The sequence below is a fragment of the Leptonotus elevatus genome, chromosome 11 (genome assembly GCF_054856555.1).
Source record: "Leptonotus elevatus isolate MCC_2025b chromosome 11, RoL_Lele_1.0, whole genome shotgun sequence".
Lineage (NCBI taxonomy): Eukaryota > Metazoa > Chordata > Actinopteri > Syngnathiformes > Syngnathidae > Leptonotus > Leptonotus elevatus.
Window position 1 is genome coordinate 18951676 of NC_141249.1, and position 27593 is coordinate 18979268.

Below are 27593 nucleotides of genomic sequence, written 5' to 3' on the forward strand. Positions count from 1 at the left end.
GTTAATATAAAAATGTTGCTCATTTGTATGCTATTAGTCGCTGTTGGCTTTTAAAACCATTTGCATCACAAATCGCGCATGAATATGCGCTGCTTTCCACAAAGTACACATCAATTACTTAAAAAGATGTTTCATGGGGACATGGGGGCCATTTTAATCTAACAATGTTGACATGGACATTTTCACCTTGTATGTCCTCTTATCCCTGCGAATGTACAGAAAAATAATACGGACATGTTATATAAAACTCAGATTAAAGGTGTGATAAAATGCGTGTCCCCTTTTTGCCTTAATGTCTGATTGAGGATGTCTGACTTGACCTTTGGCACAAAGCAAGCTGCAGCACAGCATCCTCGTTCACTTCATTTGCAAGCTTATTACTTATAGTACATGATGTAGCGCACCTAAGTGATTCTCATTTTTCTTTCTTTGTGGTCTGAGACGGCATACTTTGTTCTGAACACTTGTCCTAATCACGCTTGTCATTTGCCACTTGGCATAACATGACAGATGGACGCGGCCCAACAATGAGAGTCTCTCGATCGGTACCAATCACAAATTGCAAGAAGACCTTTCAAAAACTCAAGCGAGTCACAACAAGAACACTGCATGGGGCTTGCTAATCAAAGGCAAGGCCCAACACATCCACAAGGGAAAGGAAAAAAAAAAAGGAGGGGGGAACATAATTTGACCGCAATTCTTCTCCAATAATATTTCTATCACATCATAAATCCCCTGCTTCTTTCATGATGAATTTTATTGCTGACATCAATGTGAGGAAATGAGATACAGCACTGGCATTCAGAGTCTATGAATATTGAAAGCATATAAGGTATTATTTGATAAGCCGTATGATATAGCATATGGAAAAAAAAAAAAAAAAAAGGAGCGATGAGCAGAGCATTCAATTTCCGCTTTGCATCGCAGCTGCTATTATATTAGAAATACCAGATAGAACATTATTGGCCGATGTATCCAAACACATGACGGGATAACGCTGGGCAAAATTGTCTCTATCTGAAACAAAAGTGAACAGTGCAAGAAGTGCAACAAGAAAAAATGGAGTACAAATAATTGTGAACGTAACCGGAGGTTAATTTAATGAGCTGCTGACAATTTGACAAATTAACTGCACCAGTAAAATGTGATCTTGCTTCATGTTGAATCTTCAAGCAATTAATCAAGTTCCATTTTTTTTTTTTTTTTTTACGTTCCCACATGTTATTTTGTGAGTCACTATAATGAATGTTGAGTTTGGTTCTCATCGGTCCAAGTGTGTTCAAGAGGTATGGATCCACCCTAAAGATCACCTCACTTATGTTTACTGGAGAAAAGGTCACACAATCGACTGAGGATTACGAGCCAACATCTTAGAGATATTGGAAAGCTTTTTCGAAGTGGCTCTACTGATGTGCAGCCTTCTCTGATCATGCAGAAACAACCGTACAGTTATACTATTAGCTCTCTCGTACAATGCATATCGTTTTAATATCATTTTTTTTCAGTAGAAAGCAGATTATCTGGTAACAATATTCTGAGTACACAAACCAGGAAAGACCCAATTTTGCCAACAAGCCATCAATTTATTTCATTCTGACCTAGCAAACTGTTTTTGTGTCATATGCATGCTTTCTTTAAAGACTTGGTATTCAGTATTTCTGATCAAGTCTTAGGGTTGCTGTCGTCAACAAAATTAGAATGAAATATCTTCGTCAACGAGCCTTTTCCATGTGAGAAAGAAGAAACGAGACGTAATGAAATCTCTCATCACATGACGTTGACGATAAATCTGTAATGCTATATATCGTTGGCGAATAAAAACGAGAGTAAATATGGTTTACAAATAAAAAGTATGTCAAGCGCTTCATTTCATTGACGAAAAAAACGAGACGTGACGAAATGTCCTGAAATGTAATTTGTTATTTTTGTCGTCTTTTCCTCAATACTGATCAGCAGTAATATTTTGATCAGATGAAAAAGAATGCCGTGGGGTCGAACTTGGTTAGCACAATTTAACACAGAGCCATTCTTCGGAGAAGAAACGACAATTGGACTAGCTTTCGTGGAGAAGAAATGGAATGTGTTGTGAAAAAACTTAATATGGGGACAGTTCGACTTGAAAGTGTAATGATTGAATTCGGTTCAACTCTGGGATTACGATTTGATATGGTATGGCTCCGTTTGAGAAGTTATGATGCAATTACTTTTTTTGTTGTCATTTTACATACATTTGAATGACGTCAGTAATGTGCCATTTCCTTCTAAGATGTATCTCTCCAATAAAAGACGATTCGATCCGTATTTTGATTATATATTTCAAACTGGAAAGATTTGTTTGGTTCAATGCACTTGCACATTCAAACTGGTTATTGTGACATCCCTAATATATCGTATTTACACACGATGTCTTGTCATCCAAACAAACCGATCCATTCCGTTTTCAGTTATTTTTGTTACATCTTTAGATTTCTCCACTTATTCTTCATCCCAGTGCAGCAGTAATGGGCTCTTCCTGCGAAATGAGCTTCAATTTCACCTTTGCATGCTGACAGCAGGGCGGGAGGCCGCACTTTGCCGCTTTCCTTCCCTTCTCAACTTGTTTGATTTCAAATCATGCAGAGAGCGCTTAGAGGGATCCGTTCTGCTACTGTGTGGGTCACTGCCCCGTGGAAATGATACACAGAGCGGGGGAATTATTCTCCTTTGACTCGTTTGAAAAAGTGATGGAGGTGAATCTCCCACTCTAGCTCTTTGCACTTCTCGCCTGTCAGTTCCGCCAGATGAGTGCCTTTAGAGCATGGAAAAAAACACTCTTCCTCCAGCGCTTCCTGTCTGTCGCTACAAAAAATGAACACAGCATCTGCTTCTGCTCCTCAGATGTGCCCACCGAGCAAGCAAGCCGCGAGACGAAGCCAACCATCGCCGCCGCCGTCGACGCGGCTCTGACATTGTACAGAAAAGCTAATTGAGGTTCCACTACAGCAGCCGCACATCATACGCTGAAGGTAGCCGTGTTTCTAGGAATAGAAAAGACAGGAATGAGGGTCACCCTCTCCTCTGTCACCATAATTGCTCGCTGCTACCTGAAGGTGACAACCGGTGGCAGCAACCTGTCACTGGCACCGTTTCACAAGATTCATTTATCTTCCCCTCACCATATGCGCTCATCAGTGTTTCCTGCTGACTCAATGTGCTGCTGGAGATTAAATCTTATCATGAGCACACTGATAAAAAGCGTCAGCTCCATGCTGTCTTTCTTTTTACAATGGAGAACAAATGAATTGTTAGGAGGAAAGCAAATCTGTGTTTCTGGGTTGGCTCTCCGGCCGGTGGCCCCTGTGGGTTCCGGTAGGATGTGCCCTGGTGCTGCCGTGGCCCGGGGGGCTGTGCTTGACTTGTCGGGCCCAGGTCGACGGCTCCCGTCTTTGGTGGAGGCTCTAATGCATGCCAGATCCACAACACCAGCATCTACCGAAACTCAAAAAGAATTTGCTTATCCCACTGGTTGCTGAATGATTGGAGGTTGGTGTTAGTGGATCTCACTCTGCTTCATCTATACTTCCTTCCTTCCTTCCTTCCTTTAGTCTTTCCTCTGGTGTTCCTAATCTGATGGAATTTAGATGTATCTGGGGTTGGTAAAAGATTCTGGTTTTGTAACTCAGTGGAAGGTGGTGTCTGGTTGGTGTTGGATTTCACTTTGTTTCATCGTTTTTTTCCTTTGATCCTTCCTCTGGTCTCCCGGAAATTCAAGACTCTGGCGGGACTCTGAAGTACAGGGAGTCCTCGAGTTACATCGTATGCAACCTACGTCGTTTCGACTTTACGGCACCCCTGCCTCGTCCGTAGCACCTTCTTTTTTGTTAATTTCCCACAGTAATCATGCCATTTTTTTATTTTAAGATGTGTTGTTACCTTCGAGCAGGTCGGCTCGCTATCAGGCGCCTTTAGGTTTGAATTTTTTGGCTATTATTAGAACGACAGTAAATTTATTTAACTTTGCTTCCGTCATGCTAAATTACATTTTGTCACCACTATTTTTTGCTTGACATTGTTTATGTTACTATTCTTTTCCTCACTAATATCGCAACACGGTCGTAACTGCTGGGAATACTGCTGCGTACGGCCAACAGACTTAATGGCCGTTTTTCAATATGAAGAACATAGAGTACGATCTTGTGAAATCGCCAACTACGGTCTTTCTAAGTACATATTCTTTGTAAATTGGAACCCACTTGTTTTTTGGGTAGCACTTGGTGTCAAAAGAGAACTACTGGAATCTGTCTTTGTGTCGAAAGAAGTACATGCTTGCAATATAATGGTTTTTACCTTGATGGCAGTGGAGGCGATCTGGATGTGATGCAGCTTGCGTAGAGTACTCTCCCTGTCAATGAAGTAGGATGCGGCCAGCTGGTGCAGAGCTTCCAGAGTGACAGTCGATGAATTACTCGAGTAATCGCTCACTTCTCCTTTCTTACTCAGTTTTCTTTTGTCAACAAATATTGTTAAGGCTTCTTCTCCTGCACAAAAATAACAAGTTCTTATGAGTTTTAAAGGAATGTGCACAGCATATCTTGCCATTGACCTTCAAGCTTTATTCTGGATGATATAAACACACACACACAAAACTCATCTGGTAGTATACAAAAAAAAAAAGAAGAAAATAAAAATAACTTAAAGTTACTCAAGCTGGGGCTTGAAGTCATGGCAGAAAAAACAACATCACCCTTTACTGAAACCCAAAGACTCTAAATACTACGGCATACAATAACTGTATGCAGTATAGTACCCGGCCAAGGACATTCTTAAGCCAGCAGAAGAGCGGGTTCAGCCGGTAAGAGCGATGAGTGCCGTTTTCACAATAGTCTGTAATATTATTGCGAAACCTACTGTAGGATTAAGTCTATAAATCCTAAATGATTTTATCCATGCGGCCCGGGTTGAGTATGAAGACAAAACCAGATACAATGTGCAAGACTGGCTGAGTGTGGCTATGAGGCCGCCATATTGGATGGGGCAAATTCCCATCAAAGGAAGGAGCCACTCAGATCGGCTGGAGCCGTACCATAAATTATGTCAGTGGAATTCAGCGTCCAACAGCACCCGATTTACGTTTGTATTGCCCAGAGTCTATCGAGATACACAAATCACTTTTATTCATCAATAGCAGTAGACTATTTATCCTGCTCATCTAAAAACAGATTTTCGTTGTCATTATTACATTTTTGTCCTGATGTGACCAAGCAAATGCGGGATGGCGACGCGCGAGCGCCATCTATTGACGAGCCAATGTTTTAGTCTGATTTTGGGAATAGAGATGCAGAATAGAGATTTGTTTTTGTGTCTTGGTCCCATAATGGACTGCAATAGCCAGCACACTTCTTTTTTCCTTTATGTTAACAGATCAAATGTTCTTGTCGACTGATTTCATTGAGCTGCTTTTTAGCATGTTACATCATCAATGAAGATTATCGAGCGCATCCCAGATGAAGCCATGCCAGCTTAAGCCATGCCATTATCGACATCAAGTTTTACAGAAGGGCTTGTATGTGGGGTTTTTTTTTTTTTGAAATACAAACTTTAGCATTGTCATCCTTTTGATGGAGAATAATCCTTGTGCCCTAATGAGAGGTTTGCTTGTGTGCTTGCACACAAAGTCATCTTTAAAGATGCCCTCTGGAGCTTGTTGCTGATGTCATTAACAGTTGTTTATGGATTTTCTTGACAGCGCTCACAATGTTTCTGTCATTAACTGCTGCTGTTTTCTTAGATCTGCTTATTCAAGGTCTGTTACTGTTACTAGTTGTTTCTTGATTTATTTAAAGTCTGGGTGTCAGGTGATTAATTTTTTTTTAAATTAGAATTAATCGCATGACTTCAATAGATAACTCACTATTAATCACAAATATTATATCAGTTTTAAATGTACAATAACATGTACATTTATTTTTAAGTTTTCATACTCTTGTTAACATGAAAGTGGAAAAAATGTTACACTAATAGAAATATGGCTGTATATTTTAGTAATTGATCCAGTAACTTCATAATAACAAAAAAATTGTTAAAATGAAAATATGTATGGACAGTAAAAAATTTGTGTGATATTGATTTGTGTTGAGGTCCTTTTTACTGCCACTAGATGACATAATTGCGTTTGTAAGACAATAGTGACAGAGCAGTGCATTTTTCTTGTCATATTAAGAGCTATCTAATCTTTAACATGAAGTAACTTATAAAATTCTGCACATTTTAAAAATGGACAAATACGACATGGCCCCATTCTCCACAAATATATGCATTGTTATTAAATTTATTACTGCTAAATTTTGATGTGGACATGTCTGTTGCATTGTGACTGGAATTCCTGCAGTACAGGCTTTCCAAGAAAGGGCCGGTCATTAATCGGCCGTGAGAGAAATTTGTGGCATTAAAGGAACTTTAAATTAACTCAAAATTAACGCACTCATTTTGACACCCTTGATTTTTAGCAATCAACATCTACTTTTTTGACACCTGTTCGTACACCACAGGACAATCCAAATGGTTGGCCAACGTTTGTGTAATTTGCGTTATTCATCATGCTGGTTAAATCTATGAATAAGGTTGGCCGATATGCCTGAAAATTTTTCATGAAAGTATTACGAATTATGCTTAATATATTGATTGTGGACTGAGCAACCTTGGTTTCAGATTTGCAGGTCATACTTGGTGATCGCAGTACTTGCAGTAGTCTCTTTATTTTGAGTGCCCTGAAGTCAACGCACATCATTTTTCCTCATCATAATGCAGCGTTAATGCCGAGGGCTAATGTTTCTCTCCTTTGCATTTCTGTCTCGGCTGCTGAAGGGCACCCTCTTAATTTGACAATCTATTTATTAATTTCATTAGTCCATCTGTTTTTCTTTCTCTTTTTTTTTTTTTTTAAAATGGGGATGTTATCCATTTGGAAGCTTCACAAGCATAAATCTGGCAGCCGTCCAATGCAAACTCCTTACTCTGCTCATTTCATACCACTAAGTACTGGCCGGGATCCAAGAAGCTTAGGCGGCTGGTCAAGCTGCATTGTATTTACATCCACTAACAATAGTAACCATGTTAAGCGAAGAATCATGTCAAAGTAATTGACAAGCATTCCTCTACAAACCAAATTCTACTTTGCAAAATTTTGCTCGGTCCTCTGTTGCATCTTTAATGAGCATTTCGCTCGCTACAAGTACTTTTCGTCCTCATCTCGAGTGCCTGGAAAAAAACGTGTTCATATTTTGTGACCTTACAGCCACAAACTGGAGTGCGTTTTTAATCAGTACACGTGACGCAACGAGCAACAACGTCGCCCTCAGTCAATTTTACGTCTCTTCTAACTGCATGGTCAATATGTATTGAAATGGGATTTAGTAAGTTGGATAATGTTGACAAGGTTTTACATTTAATGTCACACGGGTACGTTTTCATCAAAGTTATATTTACAACAAAACAGTTCAGAAGATAATGCACAAAGAGATGTGTTTATTTATATATTATTTATGTTGTCTTGTTTTCTTGTAGCTCATGTCTTGTCTTGCTCGTTAGTTGTTTTGTTTAAATGGCACCTGTGCTCGTCAACGTTCCCTTGTTTCTTGTCCAGGTGTTCCTCGTTGTTTTGTCATTTTTGCTTGTATTCAGATCCCTGGATTTGTTCAGTCTTTGTCGATTTGTCGTGTTTGCCGCGTCTCTTGCTGTCTCTGGCAGTTACATTTCTGTCATTCCTTATGTTGTTAGTTTGTTTCTAAATGTGGTTTGTTATTTTTTTGTCTCAATTGGATTTCGGTTGATTGAGTGTTTTTTTGTTCCACATGTCTTGTTGTTTGCCTTTTGGTTCTTGTGAAATTAAATATTTTTTGGGTAAGCGCTGCCGCCTTGCCTCACTACTTTCGGGTCAAAACTGCACCGTGCGAATTCCGAAATGTAAAAATTAACTGATAAATTCTCCTTTACTTGCTTTTGGCTTACATTAAATGAACATGTTGCTCATGGCCGTGTACATTTTCTTCTATTTGTTATCATATGTTGCACTCACCAAATTCATCTTTTCTCATTTACAATGCAAACAATGTGCGAATTTTTTTTTCAAAATGTAAGATGCACGTTAATCAACTCTCCCTAATATGAAAAAATAAAACGAGTGTGGTTTGGCAATCAACAGTTTCAACTTGAGGTATTATTCAGCGCACGGTATAGCCCATAATATTTGTAATTGCAGTATACAATGTGTCTGTTTACCTCCAAGTGTAGCTGACAACAGGAAGTGAGTTCCATATTTCTTGATCAGGTTATCAGTGATCATCTGCGTGCTGGGCCTGCGGCCGAGGAATCGAATATTCCTGATGAACTCCGATGTCAAAGGTAATGGAGACTGTGAGAAATCTCTTCTCTCTGATGCCAAATTGTTCACCTTCCATCTCCCAAACTCCCTGGATATATATATATTTAAAAAAAAAAAATCAAAACACGTTCACAGCTTACTGAACAGATTTGTTAGAAGTTGGTACATCACTGAAATACTCAACAAAGATTCTTGATTTAATGGTTTGTGCAGAAAACGCCAGACCGGCTGAAGTTTATCCTGAAATGTGCGATTGGGTTCATTGAGCTGATAGCTTAAAAAAACGTTCAAGTCTAAGACGCACATACGGAAGATCACATTCGGCATGTGCATCAGTGGAAGCGGAGTTCATGATGAGTGAAGTGTGACAAAAAAGAGGGAAAATGTTACTACTGTAAAAGTTATTGTGACACTGCATTGACTATAAACTGCATTTACAAGGAAAGTCTCGCCTCAAGCATGCCGGTTATGTCTGAACTGAAGGGGAAGTGTATTGATGCGCGGGAAAAAAATAAGCACAACATGGTATGAAAGACATCAATTCACAAATATTTTTAATGGTTTATGTCATGACAGAATTTTTTTCATTTATAACCTCATAATGGCAGACTTCATGTATGCACAGGACACTGTTGTGCGGAGAAAAAACAAAATGGTTTCTGCCTGTGACAAACTAGTATGTTTGATCTGTCCAGGAGTGCAGTTGATAAGCAACACTTATTCTAGTGGAGTGCAATTTCCTGAATTTGTAACAAGACCTCGTACTCGCACCCAAAATCCACCTTTGCTTTTTGTTTACTCTTTAAGCAGCGAAATAGCTCAAAAATGACAAATCAAACTTTACCATATGTCGTCAAGCCTCAAATTCACATTTTTGAAAACGTATGACAGCGCACATAGACAGCCGACATGCTAACGCAGCCACGTCAACCTTCAGCGAGGTTTTCATTTTTAGTTTAAAATAATGTACTTTAACCTCAAGCATCCCTCAGTGTTTTATTCATTTATTTATTTGTTGTTATTATTGTTATTATTTTTCTATTTTTTTTTTTCAATTCATGTATTTATTTTGCTTTTGGCCATGTTCAATAAAGACATGACATATTTGTCGGCATTTCCCTTATTTAAGCCCGTATCCCACTGAGGGGAAAATGGTTTTGAATGTTGATTTCTCATCAGGGTTCATTCAAGGTCACAAACATTCGCCAGATGTTCGGCAACAATTTTTAAAATGTTAAAAATATTGTTCCGGCCAAGAAAAACTGTCTGCTTGCGAATGTCTGGCAAAGTTTTTAGGACCTTGAATAAACTAAAAAAAATAACTAACAAAAAATAATAATTAATCGCATTCAATCAATTGTATGCAGTGTTCTATTTTTAAGTAGCAAAAAAATTACTGTTCATCAAAGGCATTGTTCTATTTTGTTATTAAAAACACTCAGGTATAAATTCTGACAGATGCACTCTGTCCCCCATGTACTCATTTAATAATAATATTTAGCATCTGTAGATCTCTGGTGCAGCTTCTCTTCTTCTTATTAACTCATTCACTGCCATTGACGGCTATAGACGTCAAAAATTCATTCATTTCTATTAGTTTAACATTTTTTTCCACTTTTGCTAACAAGAGTATGAAAACCTAGATTTTTTTTGTACATTTAGAACAGATATAAAATTTGTGATTAATCGTTAGTTAACTAGTGAAGTCATGTGATTAATAAAAATAAAAATAAACTAATTGCCTGACGCCCCTAATAATTTTTTTAAAATTAAAAATAAGGTGCGTCAGACGATTAAAATTTGTATTCGTAATTAATCGCATGACTTCAATAGTTGACTCACGATTAATCACAAATGTTATATCTGTTATAAATGTAATTTTTATTTCTAGGTTTTCATAAAAAATTCATGACAAACAAAGTACAACTAATAGAAAAAGTTCACATGAATTTTTGACGTCTATAGTTGTCAATGGCAGTGCATGAGTTAATGTCATCACAAATATGTATTTACACTAAGAAAAAAATAATAGGAGAAGGGGAAATGCCACACAGTGCAAGTGTTGCTCCATGTAATACTTGTTTTTTAATCACACACACGCACTTTGATCAGACTATTGAACAAGACAAGTGTCGATTGTCCGATTAGCCCATCGTAATTCTTTCCCTTCGTGTTCTTTCTCTACTCCAAAACGAAAAATCAGGAAAAGGATGCTCAACCTGCCTACTGATGATCGATGGCGGAAGTGTGGCCTTTTGGAACATTAACCAGAAATAATGAAGAAAACTAAAGCAGCCAGATGTTTCAATGGAGCGAAGTGTAAATCCAATATCTTAGAAAAGATTGTACAGAAATTAAATTGCAGGAGATGGGGAAATGTTCAAGGCGTGTCAGTAATGTCATTTTGTGACTCCATTAGGCAATTCCAGCAATGCACAGGAGACACATACAACAGTGATATTAAATGGACATATGTTAACCTTTTTCGCTGACCATTTAATAATAATAATGTAAGTCATTTTTTTGCCCATTTACATGTAGTGAAGTTATTAATCCTTCACAGGTTTCCTGCTTTACAACGGAAAATGACCTCTTCAAAAGGGACACCGTGTCTCTCGAGTTGCACGCTGCAGAATGAAAGCACTATTCAAAGCCACAGCACGTCCTTTGCAACGAGACGCATCCGCCAGGGAGGGAGTGAGCAAGAGGGAGTAAAGGGGGCAGAAAACAGATTTTCGAAAGATAATTCACAAATCATCAAATCATTGACTGTGATAAGCAAGCGGTCTTATCGTCAAGCGCTGATTGGCCAAATGGTTTGTCCTGCTGGTAGAACCGGGACAATGTAAAAGGTTCATTTACAAAGTGCTACTGTAAGTTGTTATTATTATCAAGTCTTACAACGGTTTGTTCCCTGCTACTCGTTAGTGTCATCACAAGTAGTTGTGGAAGTTAGTACATTTCAACAAGATTCAATTTACATTCTGCGAGCTTGATTGATTGATTGAAATCTTTATTTCAAACATAAAAACATAACAGTAAACTAAACTAAATCATAACAATGGCCCAAAAAAATTAATAATAAATGAATGAATGAAGGCAAAAAAACAACAACCCAATGACAATAAAATTTGTAAACAATGGCGGCTCCCGGAAGACTTTTTTGGGACAGAAATAATGTTTCCTCTCTTCTCTTCCCAATTGGCTCCAAACACACAAGCTGGCTGCTATAAAATGTGATGCTATATTGTCTTCATATTTCATAATAGATGTGCACGGAATCCAATCACTTTCTGGCATACAGCTAATTTTTTGGGCTGAAATGTCACTTGTGAAAAAGTAATTACACGACTCTCAGCAGGCTATTTAATACACGGAGACACTTAGAGTTGCTGAAAACCCGCAGGAAATATTCCAAGGGAAGAAACGACAGCGAACATCAATAAAAATATTCATAGACTTGAGAATCATCACCTGAGGAATCGGCTCTAAAACACTCACAAAAGCCTGTTCAGAGCACCTGCGTGGTCCCCTGTGGTTTAACTAATGTGCTGATGCTCATTGTACTTCAGAAACTGTTATAACAACCAAAGAGCCTCCATTTTATTTACTAATAACTTAATTACAGGGAGGGTCCCGCGGGTGTTCAAGGAAATCAACACATGAAGAACGCCAAATCTGATTGCATGGTTACTTATTGTAATTTCAGGGGCGGGCAATTCAATTTTTCAAATGGGCCATTTGAGGAGCTGAAATGGTTGTTTTATTAAGCATTAAAAAAAATATTTTACTAAGCTTTTTTAATTATTTTTTATTATGCAAGTTCATCAAAAGCGAACCGAATTGAATCGTTCCACTTTGAAATATATCAAGATACGTAACAAATAATATTTTATCTTAGAAATAAAAAACATTCATTCATCACCGATTCTTTCAATTGTTCAGCGTTTACCTGCCGATGGCACTTATCACACTAACACAACATTTCCCACCCCCCGGAGGAAGTGGCCCAATTTTAACAGGAAGTGACCTGATTTCAACCGGAAAGGACCCGGAAGTGGCCTAAAATCAACAGGAAGTGACCTGTTCAACAAAAAGTGACCCAAAAGTGACTTGATTTCAACAGGAAGTGACCCGAAGTGGCCTAATAGCAACAGGAAGTGACTTGATTTTAACAGGAAGTGACCTGGAAGTGGCCTAAAATCAACAGGAGGTGATCTGATTCCAACAGGAAGTGACCCGGAACTGACCTGATTCCAACAGTATGTGACCCGGCCTAATGGCCTAATATCAGACTTGGGCTGTGTCTACATAGCCACACACTATATTGTGGCCTAATATGTAGTAGTACTTTTTCCTCGTCGCATATCTTGTGACCACCATACCTGTCATGACCCACAGTGCATAAATATCAGACTATTTGTTGTGAATGAAAATGTTTTAAAACTGTACTTTATTTCCGCCGTTGTACAGTATTATTATTATTCCGTGTTTGAGTGACATTATTTCAACAGGAAGTGACCCGGAAGTGGCCTAATATCAACAGGAAGTGACCTGCTTTGAACAGGAAGTGACCCGGAAGTGGCCTAATATTAACATTGCTTCTTTCCTTCCTTGTTTCCTTTCTTCCTTGTTTCCTTGCTTCCTTTTTCTTGCTTCTTTTTTCTTCTACTTTATTATTACAATTCTACTGTTTTTCCTCCTTCAACTACTTGAACATTTCTTGATGAATTCAAACATGGTCAGCTATTTTCAGCTTATTATATATCATTCTTTGTCAATAATTATACTTCAATATTATTTAATATCATTCCAGATCATTCTTGTTTTTCATTCAGCCTCACAGCCTTCGCACACAATTTCCTCAGAAATTGCACATTGCTTAATTGTTATTATTATTATTATTATTATTATTATTATTATTATTACTATTTACAGTCGAGAGCTCCTAAATTAATCCATGTTTTTCGTCACCAATATCCATTCTGATAGTTCTTGCCTTACTATGTTTGATCACATGGAATAACGTAATGTTACCACAAGTCTGCCCTATTGTGTTTGTCAGACAAGTCTCTGAAATCAAGTGGGACGGACAGTGAGTGAATTTAATTTGGCAAGATTCACAATCTATTTACATTTCCGTTTGACTTTTCCTTGTAAAATCATCGCAATTAATCAACGCCACATTGTGGTAATGCGGAGGACCTCAAACACAACCTTGCAGCTGACAGAATCCTCTCAGGGGATTCTGTGATAATGTGGAGTAATAAGTACTAAGAGATCCCTAATCACTTGCCCACATGATAAGACAATTAATCTTGCCGCCCGCCCATGCTGCTCAGCTCGGGCCGGCAACTACCTTTTGCCAGGGAGTGGAAACTTAAGCAGCTCAAACGCAGCCCCTGATGAACGACGCCATAAAACATCTGCCAGGTTGAGACATAGTTACCGTAGGAACTCGTCTTTCAATTTCCACAATCTTAGGTGACATCTTTGCATGATTCATAACGCAATCTTCACTAATTTCGACACAACACCACAGAGATACTTTCATGACAAGTCGTCCCATTTTTTTAGCTATACTTATCCAAAATAATTGAGTTGACTATTTGATGGGACTCACCAAGGTTTTGGAAAACCGAATCGTGTGATATACAGCCAGGTGATAGCTTCGTGTCTTCAGCGGCAAATAATATATCACCATACTGTCATATTTCAGAGATTCACATATTGGGAATGGGGCCTCTGACAAAGCTTTTCTGTTTCACAAGAGGCAGCAAATAATAAAAAGGTGCATCTTCTCTGCTGTGTGCTGTAATAAAAGATATATTGCTGTGATGCCGTTTCATCGATACTTCATCTGCTTGTCAAAGAAAATAAGAGTTGGAAAGTGTTTCACTGCATTCTTAGAACTCTCTTCAATAACTTTTAAATGCTCAATGGTTATTTGCATTTTGATTCAAATTGTTTTTTTCCCCCCGTTGAACAATTGTAATCTCGTCAGATGACTGTAAAGGATAATTTCGTCAATTTCCTTCCAATTTATTATTTTTTTTGTCTTCAGAAAACATGAAACACTACACCAATACGGTTTTGATTAGTAGTAGGCTAGATAAGTAAAGTATAGATTAATCGGCTGTCGATTAAAATCGGCCGACTATTGCCCTTCAAACATCTACGATAACATTTCAAGGGGAAAATAATCAATTGGCCAATTATTTTGGCCAATTGATTATTTTCCCCTTGAAATGTTATCATCGAAGTTTCCGACACTGTGACAGTACCCTGAATGCACGATTGTGCTTGCGTAGCATTAGCAACTAGCAAGTGCAAGTGTGTAGTGTATGTTATTCAAATTATTCTGTTGTCCCTAAGTGTCCTTTGAGCTGTTTAATGACACCCCAGCTAGTTAACTGTAAAACTAAAAACACGACAATAAAAATTACATCCACTGTATATTTAAATACAAAACGTGCTTCAATTTTAAAACATCGCTAGCCTAGCGCTAATGCTAAAAATGAAGGGAAGAGCCCATTCAAAAGCTAACAGGAAATTAGCTAGTGTTTTGCCTTTAAATAACGAATATTCACACACAAATGCTGAGGGAACACAATTGTCTGCATTAAATATATATTTTCAAAAAAAAAAATATATATATATATATATATATATATATATTTTCAAATAATCAGCAGATTAATCTGTATTTTTTCTGTATCGGCATCAGCCTCAAAGAATGCATATTAGTCGGGCCCCAATTAAAACGGTGAAATATTAGGGCTTTTTGTGTCATTTTGCTTTTTAGTTCAGAACTCTGAAGCACGACTTTTCACGGGAACCAAAAAATATGAACATATATTGCCAATCCTTGCGTCTTTGCACTGGCTTTCTGTTAATTTTAGAATTTATTTTAAGATCTTATCGTTTGTTTTTAAAGCTTTGAACGTGAAGTATCGTACAAAATGATTTTATTTTTATTTTTTTGCAAAAAGATTTTGGGACACTGCTAAAATTAGCTCATCCATTTTGCTGGATTACCCACTGTGTAGCATGCCCTGCGTTCATTGGCTCATCAATGAAACCTTCGCTGATTGAAAAGTTGAACATTTTTCAACTTTCTAGTGTCGTGTCGCAAGCTTACGATTGTCGCGTGTCGCCAAGGGGGAGCGCGGAAGGCGATTTTCGCCTTGTCGCCCTGCTTCCATAGGACATTAATTGAGAGCGAGCGACGTCGCCTCCCGTGTGCGGACCCCATAAACTGTGGATAATTCTGCCTCTCCACGTTCAACTGCTCCCCCAGTGGAGTTTTTTAAGTCTCGTCTTAAGACACATTTATTCCTTGGCTTTTAGTTACAGTAAGCAAGGATTGTGTGGTCCTTAGGGACAAGGGACTTTTCATGTTTTTATTATTTATTTGAATTTTATTTTTTATTTTTTTTTAAATTATTTATTTATTTAATTATTTAATTATTTTAATTATGTAAATTTTATAATTGGTTTGACTAGATTTTATGTGTATGATAGTGTACGGCTCTTAATGAGCAGCACTTTGAAAACGCTTATTTATAAAATGTGCTATATAAATAAAGTGGATTGGATTGGACTATGTACTCCTTTAATTCAAAGTTTAAATGAGATGCATTATTTTTTTTATTACCAATCTAAAGTTCTGACTGATGAGATTTTGTTTGCTTTTGACTCAGGGTAACTATTTCTTGTTTCCAGTCTCTATGCTAATCAAAATAAATTTACTGCTGGCAGTGGCTTCCATGTTGAGGACATGAAAGCACCATTGATCAGTGCCTCATTTCCGAGTAAGCCAATTAATGCACTTCCGAAATGACAAATTCTACTTATTGATTGGAGAAATCCTGATTCGACTGCAGTTAGTGCTAGTACGTGTAGTGCTGTCATTATTTGTCCAAATCCTCTGATTTGGACAATTTTCAATTTAAAAATGGCTCCAAACGATTGCTTGATTACTAAAATAGCTGTTGATGAATTTGATAACTTGTCGATTAATCAATTAATTTTAACATCTCTAAACACGTGTAAGATCAACAGCAGCACACCTGTAAATCTTGTATCTGGTCGTGAAGCCTTGCCGGTTCTTCTCCACAAAGTCGATGTACTCCGGAGAGTGGTGGAACGGCCCCTTGTCGGACAGCAGCCAGTCCAAGGGGCCGCCGGGCTTGTCGTTTGGCAGCACGGCCGTTGCTGCCGCTCCCGCAGACGGCAAAGGAACCCAGCAGAGAAGGCTGAGGCTGAAGATGGGCCATCGAGCCATCAGAGATGAAAGGAGCTTCTGAGGGATGAGGGTGCTGCTGGTGCTGGACGGCGCTGGGGGACATTCAACGGCCAAAGTCTCTTTTTGCAAGATGGCTCCTCCTCTGGTTGAGCGGAAAGTCCTGCATCACCTCAAAACCCCACAAGCACCTGGACAAAAGAGATGCACGAGTAAAAATAAATTTGGAGGGACCGACTTACAGATGTTGTCATTATGCCTCAGTTTCAACATTTATCTTTTTCTTCGATTATGGCAGATGAGAAAACGTGAGACGATATGCGTGAAAATGAAGGTCGTGTATTTCAGACCACCTACTGCTCAGATTCGTGTCTTTCTTTCTTTTTCCCCCACCAGCTTAACCAACGTTTCAGACATTTCTCCTTCACTGGCACATTGCACTGCAATGTGCATGTTGCAGTCAGGCGTTAAGTCCCATTATACTGGAGGATTCGGCTAACAATCTATCAAGTTAACTCAGGCATGTGACTGCTAAAAGGCATTACCTTCAGGAAAAAATAAATAAATAAATACAGGCAACATGGAGTGTCACCAGAGCGTTGTGGATAGCACAGCAAAATACTGTCACAGAACTGTGATGCAGGTGCAGGTTGTCCAATTGGCCAGGGTCCCACATTAATGGTGGCCCGATGGCCCTGCGATTCCAAATGATTATCAATACACAGGGTTAGATGCGATTTTAAAATGTAGCAGTTTGACTTGGTTCCATTCAGTGGGATTCCAATTCAAATTGATATGGTACAGCAGTAGCCCCCCCCCACCCCCCCCCCTCTTTCATTAATAATTATGCAACATGTAAAAGCTCTCCAAAGCCCAAACTGTCCAAATTAACAAAATGGTTTTCATTTGGTATACATTTTTCATAAAAGACGATTCGATAAGTTCTTGATACATCTTGATACGTCGGGTGTGATACGATCAAGGATGCATTACACCTCTAACTAATATATATATATATATATATATATATATATATATATATATATATATATATATATATATATATATATATAAATATATATATATATATAAATATATATATATATATATATATATATATATATATATATATATATATATATATATATATATATATATATATATATATATATATATATATACAGGTGAGAGGTGAAGCACGGTTCGTACGGTGTCAAGAGTAACCCATTTTAGTGCACACCGTGTGAGCATGTTAACTTCAGAACGGAACATAGCGGTCATTGTAAAGGACTGTGTAATCCTATAATCTAGCAGGCAAGCGTCCAAAAAGGTGATGAAGGAGATTGTGGATGGAGAACAATCATCAGCTCTTCTGTTGCTTTCCTTCCCTGCAAACACCTTTGTCGTCACTTTGCTTGTTCATCCCTCCTCAAAGCCACCCACTTGCTTCCTCCTCTGCATTCCGGAATATCTCTAAATCCCTCTTTTGACTCACATCCTGCATGTTGTTGTTGTTGTTTTTGTACACAATTGCCATAGCAGTCCCGTCTGCAAACATTCATCATCCTCAGATGGGTCCACGCCAGCTTCGCATTATCTCCCAACAAAGCCATCCGCTCAGTCTTTGTTGTCAGATGCCTGAATGATATCAGATGCACAACAGTCTCCGTTTACCAGGGCACAATATGTCACCGTTTTAATTGCATTTCATCAAACAATATCTCAAATGTTCTTGCTTGAGAAGCCTTCACACAATTAAAAAAAAAAAAAGTTGGGTGACTCAATGGATGATGTTTTCAATTCAAGCACACGGCTGGCATCCATTGAATACACTCAAAAATTACTTTTTCACTTTTTTGTTGGCCCATCTCAGTGCTTCTCAATTATATTTTTTTGTTACGCCCCCCACTCCCCACAAAAGAGAGAATACATTATTTTGAACCTCTCAACTTTCCACGGTGATTATGAATACTAATATTTGTCTATAAAATGGTTTAAAGTACACCTCTGTATAGGAGCTAATACCCCTTGAACAATCTCTGACAATGAGCGCCACTGCCACCTACTGTAATGGATGTCCAATTACAATTTATTCGAATAAGACAAACAAACAAAACATTCCCTGCGGTCACACACTAAAGTCCTATTTGAGAAGGACCGAAATAATGTACAGTAATGATGACCTTTAACCCTAAAAAAAAAAAAAGGAAATATCAATTGACTAAGAAAATACTGTATATAAACAACCAATTATATCTGTTGACCTGAAAGAATGAATTCATTTACCACTGCAAACATTCCTAATTGCAGCATTTTTATTTTTTTTGTTACTCCCCAAATGTCAAGCTTCCTCCAGCGATTTGTTTGTAAACTGCGTTGTTGGATTTTGACTCTCACCTTTTTTTTTTTAGAGGACACAGTGCACTGATGAGGTACGGGAATTCCTAATCTTTCTGGAGAATTCAGCTTCGAAACATCTGTTCCATATTTTGTTGGATGCCAAGCTGGCATCTACCTAACTGTAGTGCGTGTGTGCGTGTGGGACATCACAATGATTGTGAGATATCAGACCTCAGGCCAAAACAGATAATTTTGCATCATTTTGGATCAAACCGATTTAGGCAAAAGACCATTTCAACACGGCACTTAGCACCGCGCCGTGCAGCGTTGACCAAATCATTCATTTCGTATGCGCCATGCCACAAAGGCTGTAGGCACACAAGATGTGACCATATTCCATCTGATCAGCGAGATGCTAGCAGAGTGACTTCCGAGTGACAACAGCAAAAGATTTGGCCGGAAATATGCAGTGAAAACATTATGGAGTAAATGAAAGGGATTTTTTTTTCTTCATTTATTTCTTTATACATATTATTATTAAAAATCGTTTCAGTTAATATGCCATTGGAAATGTTACCCGAAAATAATAAGAATAACATACATAAATAACAATACATTTACTAAAAGTACTATTAAGCTAAAATGAGACACAACGGACCAACATTTACACAAACATACAGAAAAAATATAAAAACATTCACAAGGCAAGATGTTAGCAGGGCCAGCGAGAACAGGTGTCTATTATTGTGTCCTGATGTAAAGAAGGCACAGCGATAAATAGATATCAATACTACTTTAACCCATTTGCTCCCAAAAACGTATAAATATGTTCTATTTTAAATGTTTATAAATGACATATTCATAAGTTGTTTTTTTTAATGCTACAGAATACAGAAGGCTTTAATGCAGCCTCTGAACTGCAGAGAAAGGTTGAAGCAATGGAAGTTATTACAAAAATGTCCAGCAGGTGGCAGCAGAGTATAAGAGATCAACCAGGCCATGTTGCAAACAATTTGATTCCCCCACAGTTCTAAACAGATTTGTGAATAATGATGAAACTTAGCTATATTCTAATGCTAATTGCTACAAAACTAAAACATATAGAAATATATATATTTTTCCCTAAAGAAATAAAAGACTCTAATGTTTCTTTTGTTAGGTTCCATGTTTTTATAGCAATAGAACACAATATTCTGTGGGCGTTGCAATATGAGTCCAAATCCAGTAAAACAGCTGGGAGCAAAGGGGATCGCTTCAGTGAAAATGACTGGGATTGAATGAGTTAAATGAACAATGTTGATTGATAGGCACAGAAATGTGGATTTTGGCATTTTTATCAATGACAATGTTATCTTAAAATTAAATACAATTGAAAGGTGCATATAATTGATGCTCATTGAAATATATCAGGGGGAAATAAATAGTATATATACAGTACAGTATACATTCTTCACTTGTATCCCATATCCTCATTGTAAACAAAGTCAGGGCTTTCCATGACAACAGTGACAGAACTGCAACCTACTTTACATCCAAACCAGGGCAAGGCACCAGGCTACTTCCTGCACAGTCGCCTAGCAACCTACACTAAAAATGGGCAAACACGGTCTATCCTGCACTGTCCTGTGCCCTACCCCGCGGTTGGTGTTGTAAAAACCAGGTGCAGTTTTATTCTTGCACAAGTCAAATGAGGTGCGCGTTACGAGAGTTTGCATAACGTCCCCATCAAATAAAAGACAATGTAGTATGAGGCCATAATAGATCATTTACCAGAACCATAAATCTACGAGAAGACAACAATAGAAGTTGTAAAACCCTTTGGGAGATTGCAGACATGATTAAAACATTTCATTAGAATTCTTTCAACAGGATCCACTTTGTAAGTTGACTGCGAGCAAACCCCAAAACCATTGTAAAAGAAGGAAAACAGGAACTGATAAACTTTACATCTTCCCCTCTGTGCTGAATAATGAGGTTTTTTTTGGGCCCCTAATTAACCCAGTTATCTTTCCGGCAACAACCGTCGACAATACCTCTCCTACCAGTGCCCAGGGTGAAACAGCCTTTGTTGAGTTGTAATATGGCTGCCAGTTGCATTCATCCGCCTGTCTCGCAAACAAATACAAAGAAAGCGCTCTCGTAGTGTCTTGGGAGAAAGACATCAAAGATGAAATTGTCACTGCGTGGAGGCGCATGAACGTTCATGAATAAACATGGAAAGATCACATATCTACAAGTATGATGACAAAGTCGTGGACAGCCATTTGGTTATGGCAAGACTTTCTTGGGCCAAATGTTTACCCTTGAATGTAAACACTGACTGTCCCGATGGACACGCAGCACGTCCACGTTGAACTACTGGACCGATAACAAAGACAGTGTCAAACTCTTCTAAATATACTCGCTGTCTGCTGGAATTATGTAAAGGAGGCATGAATGACGCATTGCCTTTAATTGCTCCATTTATCCAAGTGTCAGAAAAGGGATCATCAAAATATGCTTATCCGATTTAACTCATTCACTGCCATTGACGGCTATAGACGTCAAAAGTTCACTTGAACTATTTCTACTAGTTTAAAAAAAATTATACTTTTGTTAACAAGAGTATGAAAACCTAGATATTTTTTATTGTACATTTAGAACAGATATAACATTTGTGATTAATTGTGAGTTAACTAGTGAAGTCATGCGATTAATTACGATTACAATTTTTACGCCCCAAATTTTTAATAATCTTTAAGTCGCGTCAGGCAATTAAAATTTGTGTTTAATCACACATTTTATACCAGTATTTCAAAAAAAAAAATTCTAGGTTTTCATACTCTTGTGGAAAAACATGTTAAACTAATAGAAATAGTTCAAATGAATTTTTGACGTCTATAGCCGTCAATGGCAGTGAATGAGTTAATGAGCCATTCACAATTTCTATGAAGTTCTGTAAATACTTGCGCGGCTTCATCGTTGAAACACTCAACTAAATTTAAAACTTTTGCCGTGGTATGGCGCATACGCAACAAAAGTTTCTGGAGAAATTGCGTGGGAATGCCGAACGCTGAATACTAACAGCAACAACAATAATGAAAGATAAATTGTTTAAAAATTACAAATGATCAATTGTGGATGAATGATAAATGATAAAAAGAAAAGTTTAACTCCAATCTGTCTAAGGTGGGATTTAATCATTTCAGAGAAATTATAATCAATTTCCTAATTTGATAGTCAGTTGGTATCAAACAATCGAATGTACTAAAATGCGGTCCAAGCAGGATTTGAACCCATGTACTCCGTGGTGGCAGGCAATGCTTTTGTGGCTTCAGAGTTTCTCGATTTCGAGTGGCTCGAGAGCTGACGTTCCAGCTCCAATCTAGTTCTGGATCACTTAAATGTGTTCAAATAAAGAACCGAGTCAAACCGCTGAACAAAACGTGCAGAACAAGGAGGCGCCATCCTTTTGGTCTTTAAAAAGTGAAAGCAAACAAGTAATTTCAAACTCAAGAAGTAAAAGCAACGATTGTTTTATAACTGCCAAGGATGCAATTAAGTTTGAAATATAAACCTGATCGTAAACAAAGACCAGAAATATGTTAAGTATTTTGTTCCATGATTAATCAAAATGAGAAAGTCTCAAATCTACCTGCAGCTGCAACGGTGGAATAAATTTACAACCTTTCCATTTTCTTCGACTCCTAGTCAAGGACATCCCCATTGGCATGATTTTTGATATTCAGGTGAGCCTTTGAAAATCGACACAAATAATGGATTTATTTTTGGACTAAAAAGTAGAGGATAAAATATCTAATTTCTCATAATTGCAAGATGTAGCCTTAGATTTGGTTATCAAGTAAAAAAAATGTCTTAGTTAAAAAAATAAAAATTAATAAAAAAATAAATATATTTTTTTATGAATAAAAAAAAATCCTCTCCTATTTGCTAGTCCTAAAATCGTCTTTGAAAAAAAAAAACCACACGCACAAAATCCAAAACCAACTTTAATCTGAGTGTCGTTGGCACAGGTGTATTTGTGTATGAATTTCAAGAGGGAGAAGCGGGTGCGCTCGGGCAACAATTGTGGATGAATTATTTAGCAAGATTCAACCATGCGCTCTGTTGCTGATCTTTACCAGTGGGTACATGTGGGGGTGCCAGTTTATGGTTTTCAAGCTTCAAACAGAATAGCAGTAAATATGAATGCCAAATGGCGATATCCGCGAAAGTTGGATATCGCGGGTCTATGACTGAGTGAGAAGGCAACATTTAAGTGTCAATTCATCAAAGTAAAATCCTTGCGCTGCAGCCTTGAACAAACAAGGACAAATGTTGAGAGAATGTCTTTCTTTCTTTGTCTTGACTTGTATTTAATCCAAAGTGTTATTGTTTGTTGTCCTGAATTAAGACCCACGTACACGTTCGGCATGAAAAAAAATTCAATACTGTATATGTATATAATTGTAGTTGTAGTTCTTAGGGCCGAAAAAGACGCCAAACCAAATTGGGAAACATGTCAAATCTTAAGCGCTTACTCATAGGAATGGTGAGAAATCATAGTTTTTTAATTTGAATTCAAACACACTTAAACTTGGGGTTAACTTCTGTTGTTGGCATCTTTTTTTTCCCATTTGTATGCAGCATGACAGCCAAATGCTGATGCACCATGTTTGCTTTGACCTCTGGGCTCCATTTTGTGGAATTGATTGTTGATTAATCATGTTTTAAAAGCAGAAGAGGTGCTGCTTTTTTTTTTTGTCTCTAGAACAATGTGCACGTCCTTATAAATCTATAGTTTAAAAATTCAAATGTATACCGTGACACTAAGTATTCTATCCAAACTTAGATTGGTGATATTACCGTTGATTTAACATTACGTTTGTATTAAGTTATTAAAATGACTGTGTCCAGGCATGTTTTGTATCTGATGTCTGCCTCTCTTCACATTTATGAAAATGAAATGCATTACATTTCGCTGAGTGACAGCAAGTTCTTCAGCATCTGTGCTTTTACAGAATATATTCAGACCCAACATTCAATTAGCAGTCGCCCAAGAGAGATAATTCCCCACTCTGTCTTCATCTAAGAGCCTCCATTCGAATGCCCAACTAAATCCCAAATCCCCAAATGACATTATTTTAGTTTCCAAATGTTGCCATGACTGTATTCTCAATTCCATTTTCTGTCTTTTCATTGCCCTGCTCCCAAACATTTTAGAGACTGAAGACAAACTTTTCAGTTTACTCATTAACATAATATAATGGGCTGCAGATAATGAGCTGAACAGCAAAATACCACCAATCTTGCCGGATTTTTTTTTTCTCTTTTCATCCTTAGATTTGTGTTTTTTATCTTCTTATGTCAGGCTTATTACGACTCCCACGTCACTTTACAGTATTGCGCGCTGGTATCTCTCGCAGCATGCGCTTAATTTTACACATCAAAGTTTGTTTACAGATCTTTATTCTGCATATGTGGAAATAAGCTTTAAGTTTGGCGGCACCACAGGGATCTTACGGCAGTCTGCTACAGTACATTCTCTGTATGTGCCGTTGCTTGAGTTACAACTGTTGGATCCACTGTAAAATCCTGTGAATAACACACCTCCGTGCATAACACGCCCCCACAAATTCACCCTTAAAAAGCTGCTTTTTTTTCCGTACCAGTGTATAATACGCTCCCCTGATTTGCAGGTATCCTTTATCATCAGAGTGAACAACCAGAATCAGATTTATTTGCAAAGTATGTAAAAACACACAAGGAATTTACGTATATACGAAGTACGAAATAAACAACAATAGCTGATTAATAAACAGTAATCAGGGGGGAAAGGCTTTTATAATACACTATAATTCTAAATTAAAAATAAACCGATTAGTTTATTAATTGATTAAATAATCGATAGATTAATCGATTTTTTAAAATATTCAATAGTGACAGCACTACTCTAAACCAACTTTTATTTATTTACTTTGCTTTTAAACCCTTTTAACTCAGTTCGTAACTGCTTTATGAAAATGTACTTTTAATTACCAGTTGTGGATGTGTCACTCAATTTTTTTGAGTGTCTGTCATTCGCCAATCGTCAACAGTTGGGGCACCCTTACGTCATTGTCAAGCCGTCAATATCTCAACGCGAAGCGCATTTTCAATCGGTCAATCGTCATTCCTCAGCGAAATCGGGTGCCCGTCAATGTTTCCGCCATTCGTCAGTAAAACGACGGATTGTCGATGAGAATGACGATTACGAAAACCCACTTCTGGCAATGCTTAAGTCAATGTATTATGTCCAGGGTAAGACATCCCTCCAAATTTTTTCTCGCTTGACTTTCATGTTGCTGTTTTTAAAGGGATTTGTGGGCGGCAGTTGACAGTGATTTGTTTTGTGTTGCCTTACCCTTTGTTAGTCTCTCTTCAGCCAGACACACAACGTTAAACTGTGAGAACAAGAAGCCCTCTGAGCATTTAGACATCTGTTCACTCGCAGATCTCGTGTCATTTCATAGGCAGAGCGAACATATATACGTTCGTATCAACTTGACCATCGTTTTTTTTTTTTTGTGTGTTTGTCTGTGTGTGGAGCAGGAATCTGCTCCAAGGCGAGATATATATCACTTCATAAGATGAGACAGTGTGCCTTTCAGGCTTGGACACGGTCAGGTTCAGCGGTCTCCGGGGATAGATGAGGACACAGCTGAACAGTGGCACTGTTGTGGCCCAATAAACAGTCTGACGCTCTGGCACTCCAGACCAAAACTGGGAGACGTGGCAGTGGAAATTACAGCTGTGATTGAGTGTCTTCCATTGGAAAATTGTGCTCGTCCTCCTCCACCTAAATACGATGCTTTCAATTCGGCATATTGCAGGCCGGACAGGAGAATTGCATTTGAAACAGTTATTGCTTGCTTTCAGCACCCTTTTGGATCATTAGCGGAGTCACGCTTCAGCGTTTCCACAACTCATGCCGTCTTTTAGGTGCAGCTTCAGGGTGAAATGTATAAATTCGGAGGTGAGTGGGGAATAGAGTGAATCATATAACGCAACATTGCATACGTACTGACAAGCTGTCAAATGTGATGGAGGTGGCAAATCGGTTTTGTACGGAAATCAATGACTGTTGTTGTTATGTGTATGAATGTGTGTGCGGGGTGAGGGGAGGGGGGCGGGAGTGGGTGTGAGGAGGGAAATTCTGCCCGCCTTGTGTAAACCTAGAAAACATTTTAGGCACGTCACAGTATAGATCAAATATTTGCTGTGAATGTTTTCAATTAAAACAAGTTGCCATTGAAGGTTTTCACTTTTCCTCCATTACAGACAATTGAACAAGTATGATACTCACCACAGGTAGGGGCATCAGGTAAAGTTTATGCATCCCATTATAATATTCAGCTGTCTTTCAAACGACAAAACTCATTTCACTCGACCTTGGTTCAGTGGTGTGACCATAAAGAAAAAAAGAACTCCAAATTATAACCACTCAGGGATCCGGGGAGGGAGACGACAACACTGACGCCTCCGACTAATCCGCCGCGCGGTTCTACATCAGTGAGAAACTTTGAGCAAGCCGCCGCCCGCCGGGAGGGGGGGGGAAAAAAGTCGTCGTCTTCTTCACACTTCCTCGAAGCACGAGCGTTGACCTTTCTATAATGACTTTACAAAATGATATCATCCGCCAGGCGATGCAGTCGAGAGCAGAGCAAAGTGGAGGAGGAGGAGGAAGAGGAGGAGGAGGAGGAGGAGGAGGAGGAGGAGGGATGCGGTTCGGTTTGACAGAGAAGCCAGCGACAGATGTTGCGGAAGGCGGACGCACTCCCACACGAAAAAAGAAGCGCAAAATTCCAATTGAATCCCAAGCCGACGTTGTTCTCCGCATACGCCACGAGAGGGAAGCGCACAAGCCGGGGCAAGTGTGCAGAAAGCGCCCGGGTGCAGATCAGGCAGCTCCCCCCTTTGCGCGATAGTGACTCTCTCCCCCTCTCACTCTCTCTCTCTCTCACTTTTAGTCACATGTTTAACACACAAGTAGCCTTCTGTAAGAGCCGCCGGGGGGGACTCGATTGTGGGCGACGTGGCGAGAATGATAGCAAGCGTTTTGCAAATAATCTCGCGCTGCTTTCCTTTCCATGAGACGCGCTGGAGCGCAAAAAAAAAAAAGTCAAACGACACCCTTGCCATCAAATTGATATTATAATTGAACATCGCTTTTAACAGGGCCCAAATGGATGACACACATAGCAGCACAGCACTATGCTGGTGTTGGGTCCTATTCACTGGGAAGATGGATGCTCGATCTTTTCGAATTCTCTGCTTGCTTTGTCGGACCGAGGTCGACGTCTCCTCTCTTTGGTGGAGGTTCTAATGCATGCCAGATCCACCACACCAGCATCTATTGAAACTCCAAAAGAATTTGCTTCTCCCACTGGTCGCTGAATCGGTGGAGGTTGGCATTTGTGGATTTCACACTGCTTCATCTATCCTTCCTTTAGTCTTTCCTGTGGTCTCTTGATGTCTCCCTAATCCTGTTGGAATTCAGATGTATCTGGGATTGGTGAAAGATTCTGGATTTGTAACTGTGGGTGGACGGTGATGCCTAAGTGGTGTTGGATTTCACTTTGCTTCATCTTTCCTTTCTTTGATCCTTCCTCTGGTCTCCTGACAACTTCA

The 27593-nt window shown here is 38.6% G+C and overlaps 1 protein-coding gene across 1 annotated transcript in view; it reads right to left on the reverse strand.

Annotated features, from left to right (window-relative positions):
* LOC147166335 (BMP/retinoic acid-inducible neural-specific protein 3-like) overlaps positions 1-26867 on the reverse strand; it is a 35911-nt gene extending 9044 nt beyond the window's left edge. The window contains exons 1-4 of the mRNA XM_086088986.1: positions 26269-26867; positions 16432-16795; positions 8257-8447; positions 4327-4517 (exon numbers count right to left, since the gene is read on the reverse strand). Of these exons, the coding sequence (XP_085945112.1) occupies positions 4327-4517; positions 8257-8447; positions 16432-16646 (597 nt within the window). The 5' untranslated portion in view covers positions 16647-16795; positions 26269-26867. The remainder of the gene's footprint in view (positions 1-4326; positions 4518-8256; positions 8448-16431; positions 16796-26268) is intronic.
* Between the last annotated feature and the right edge of the window lie 726 nt (positions 26868-27593).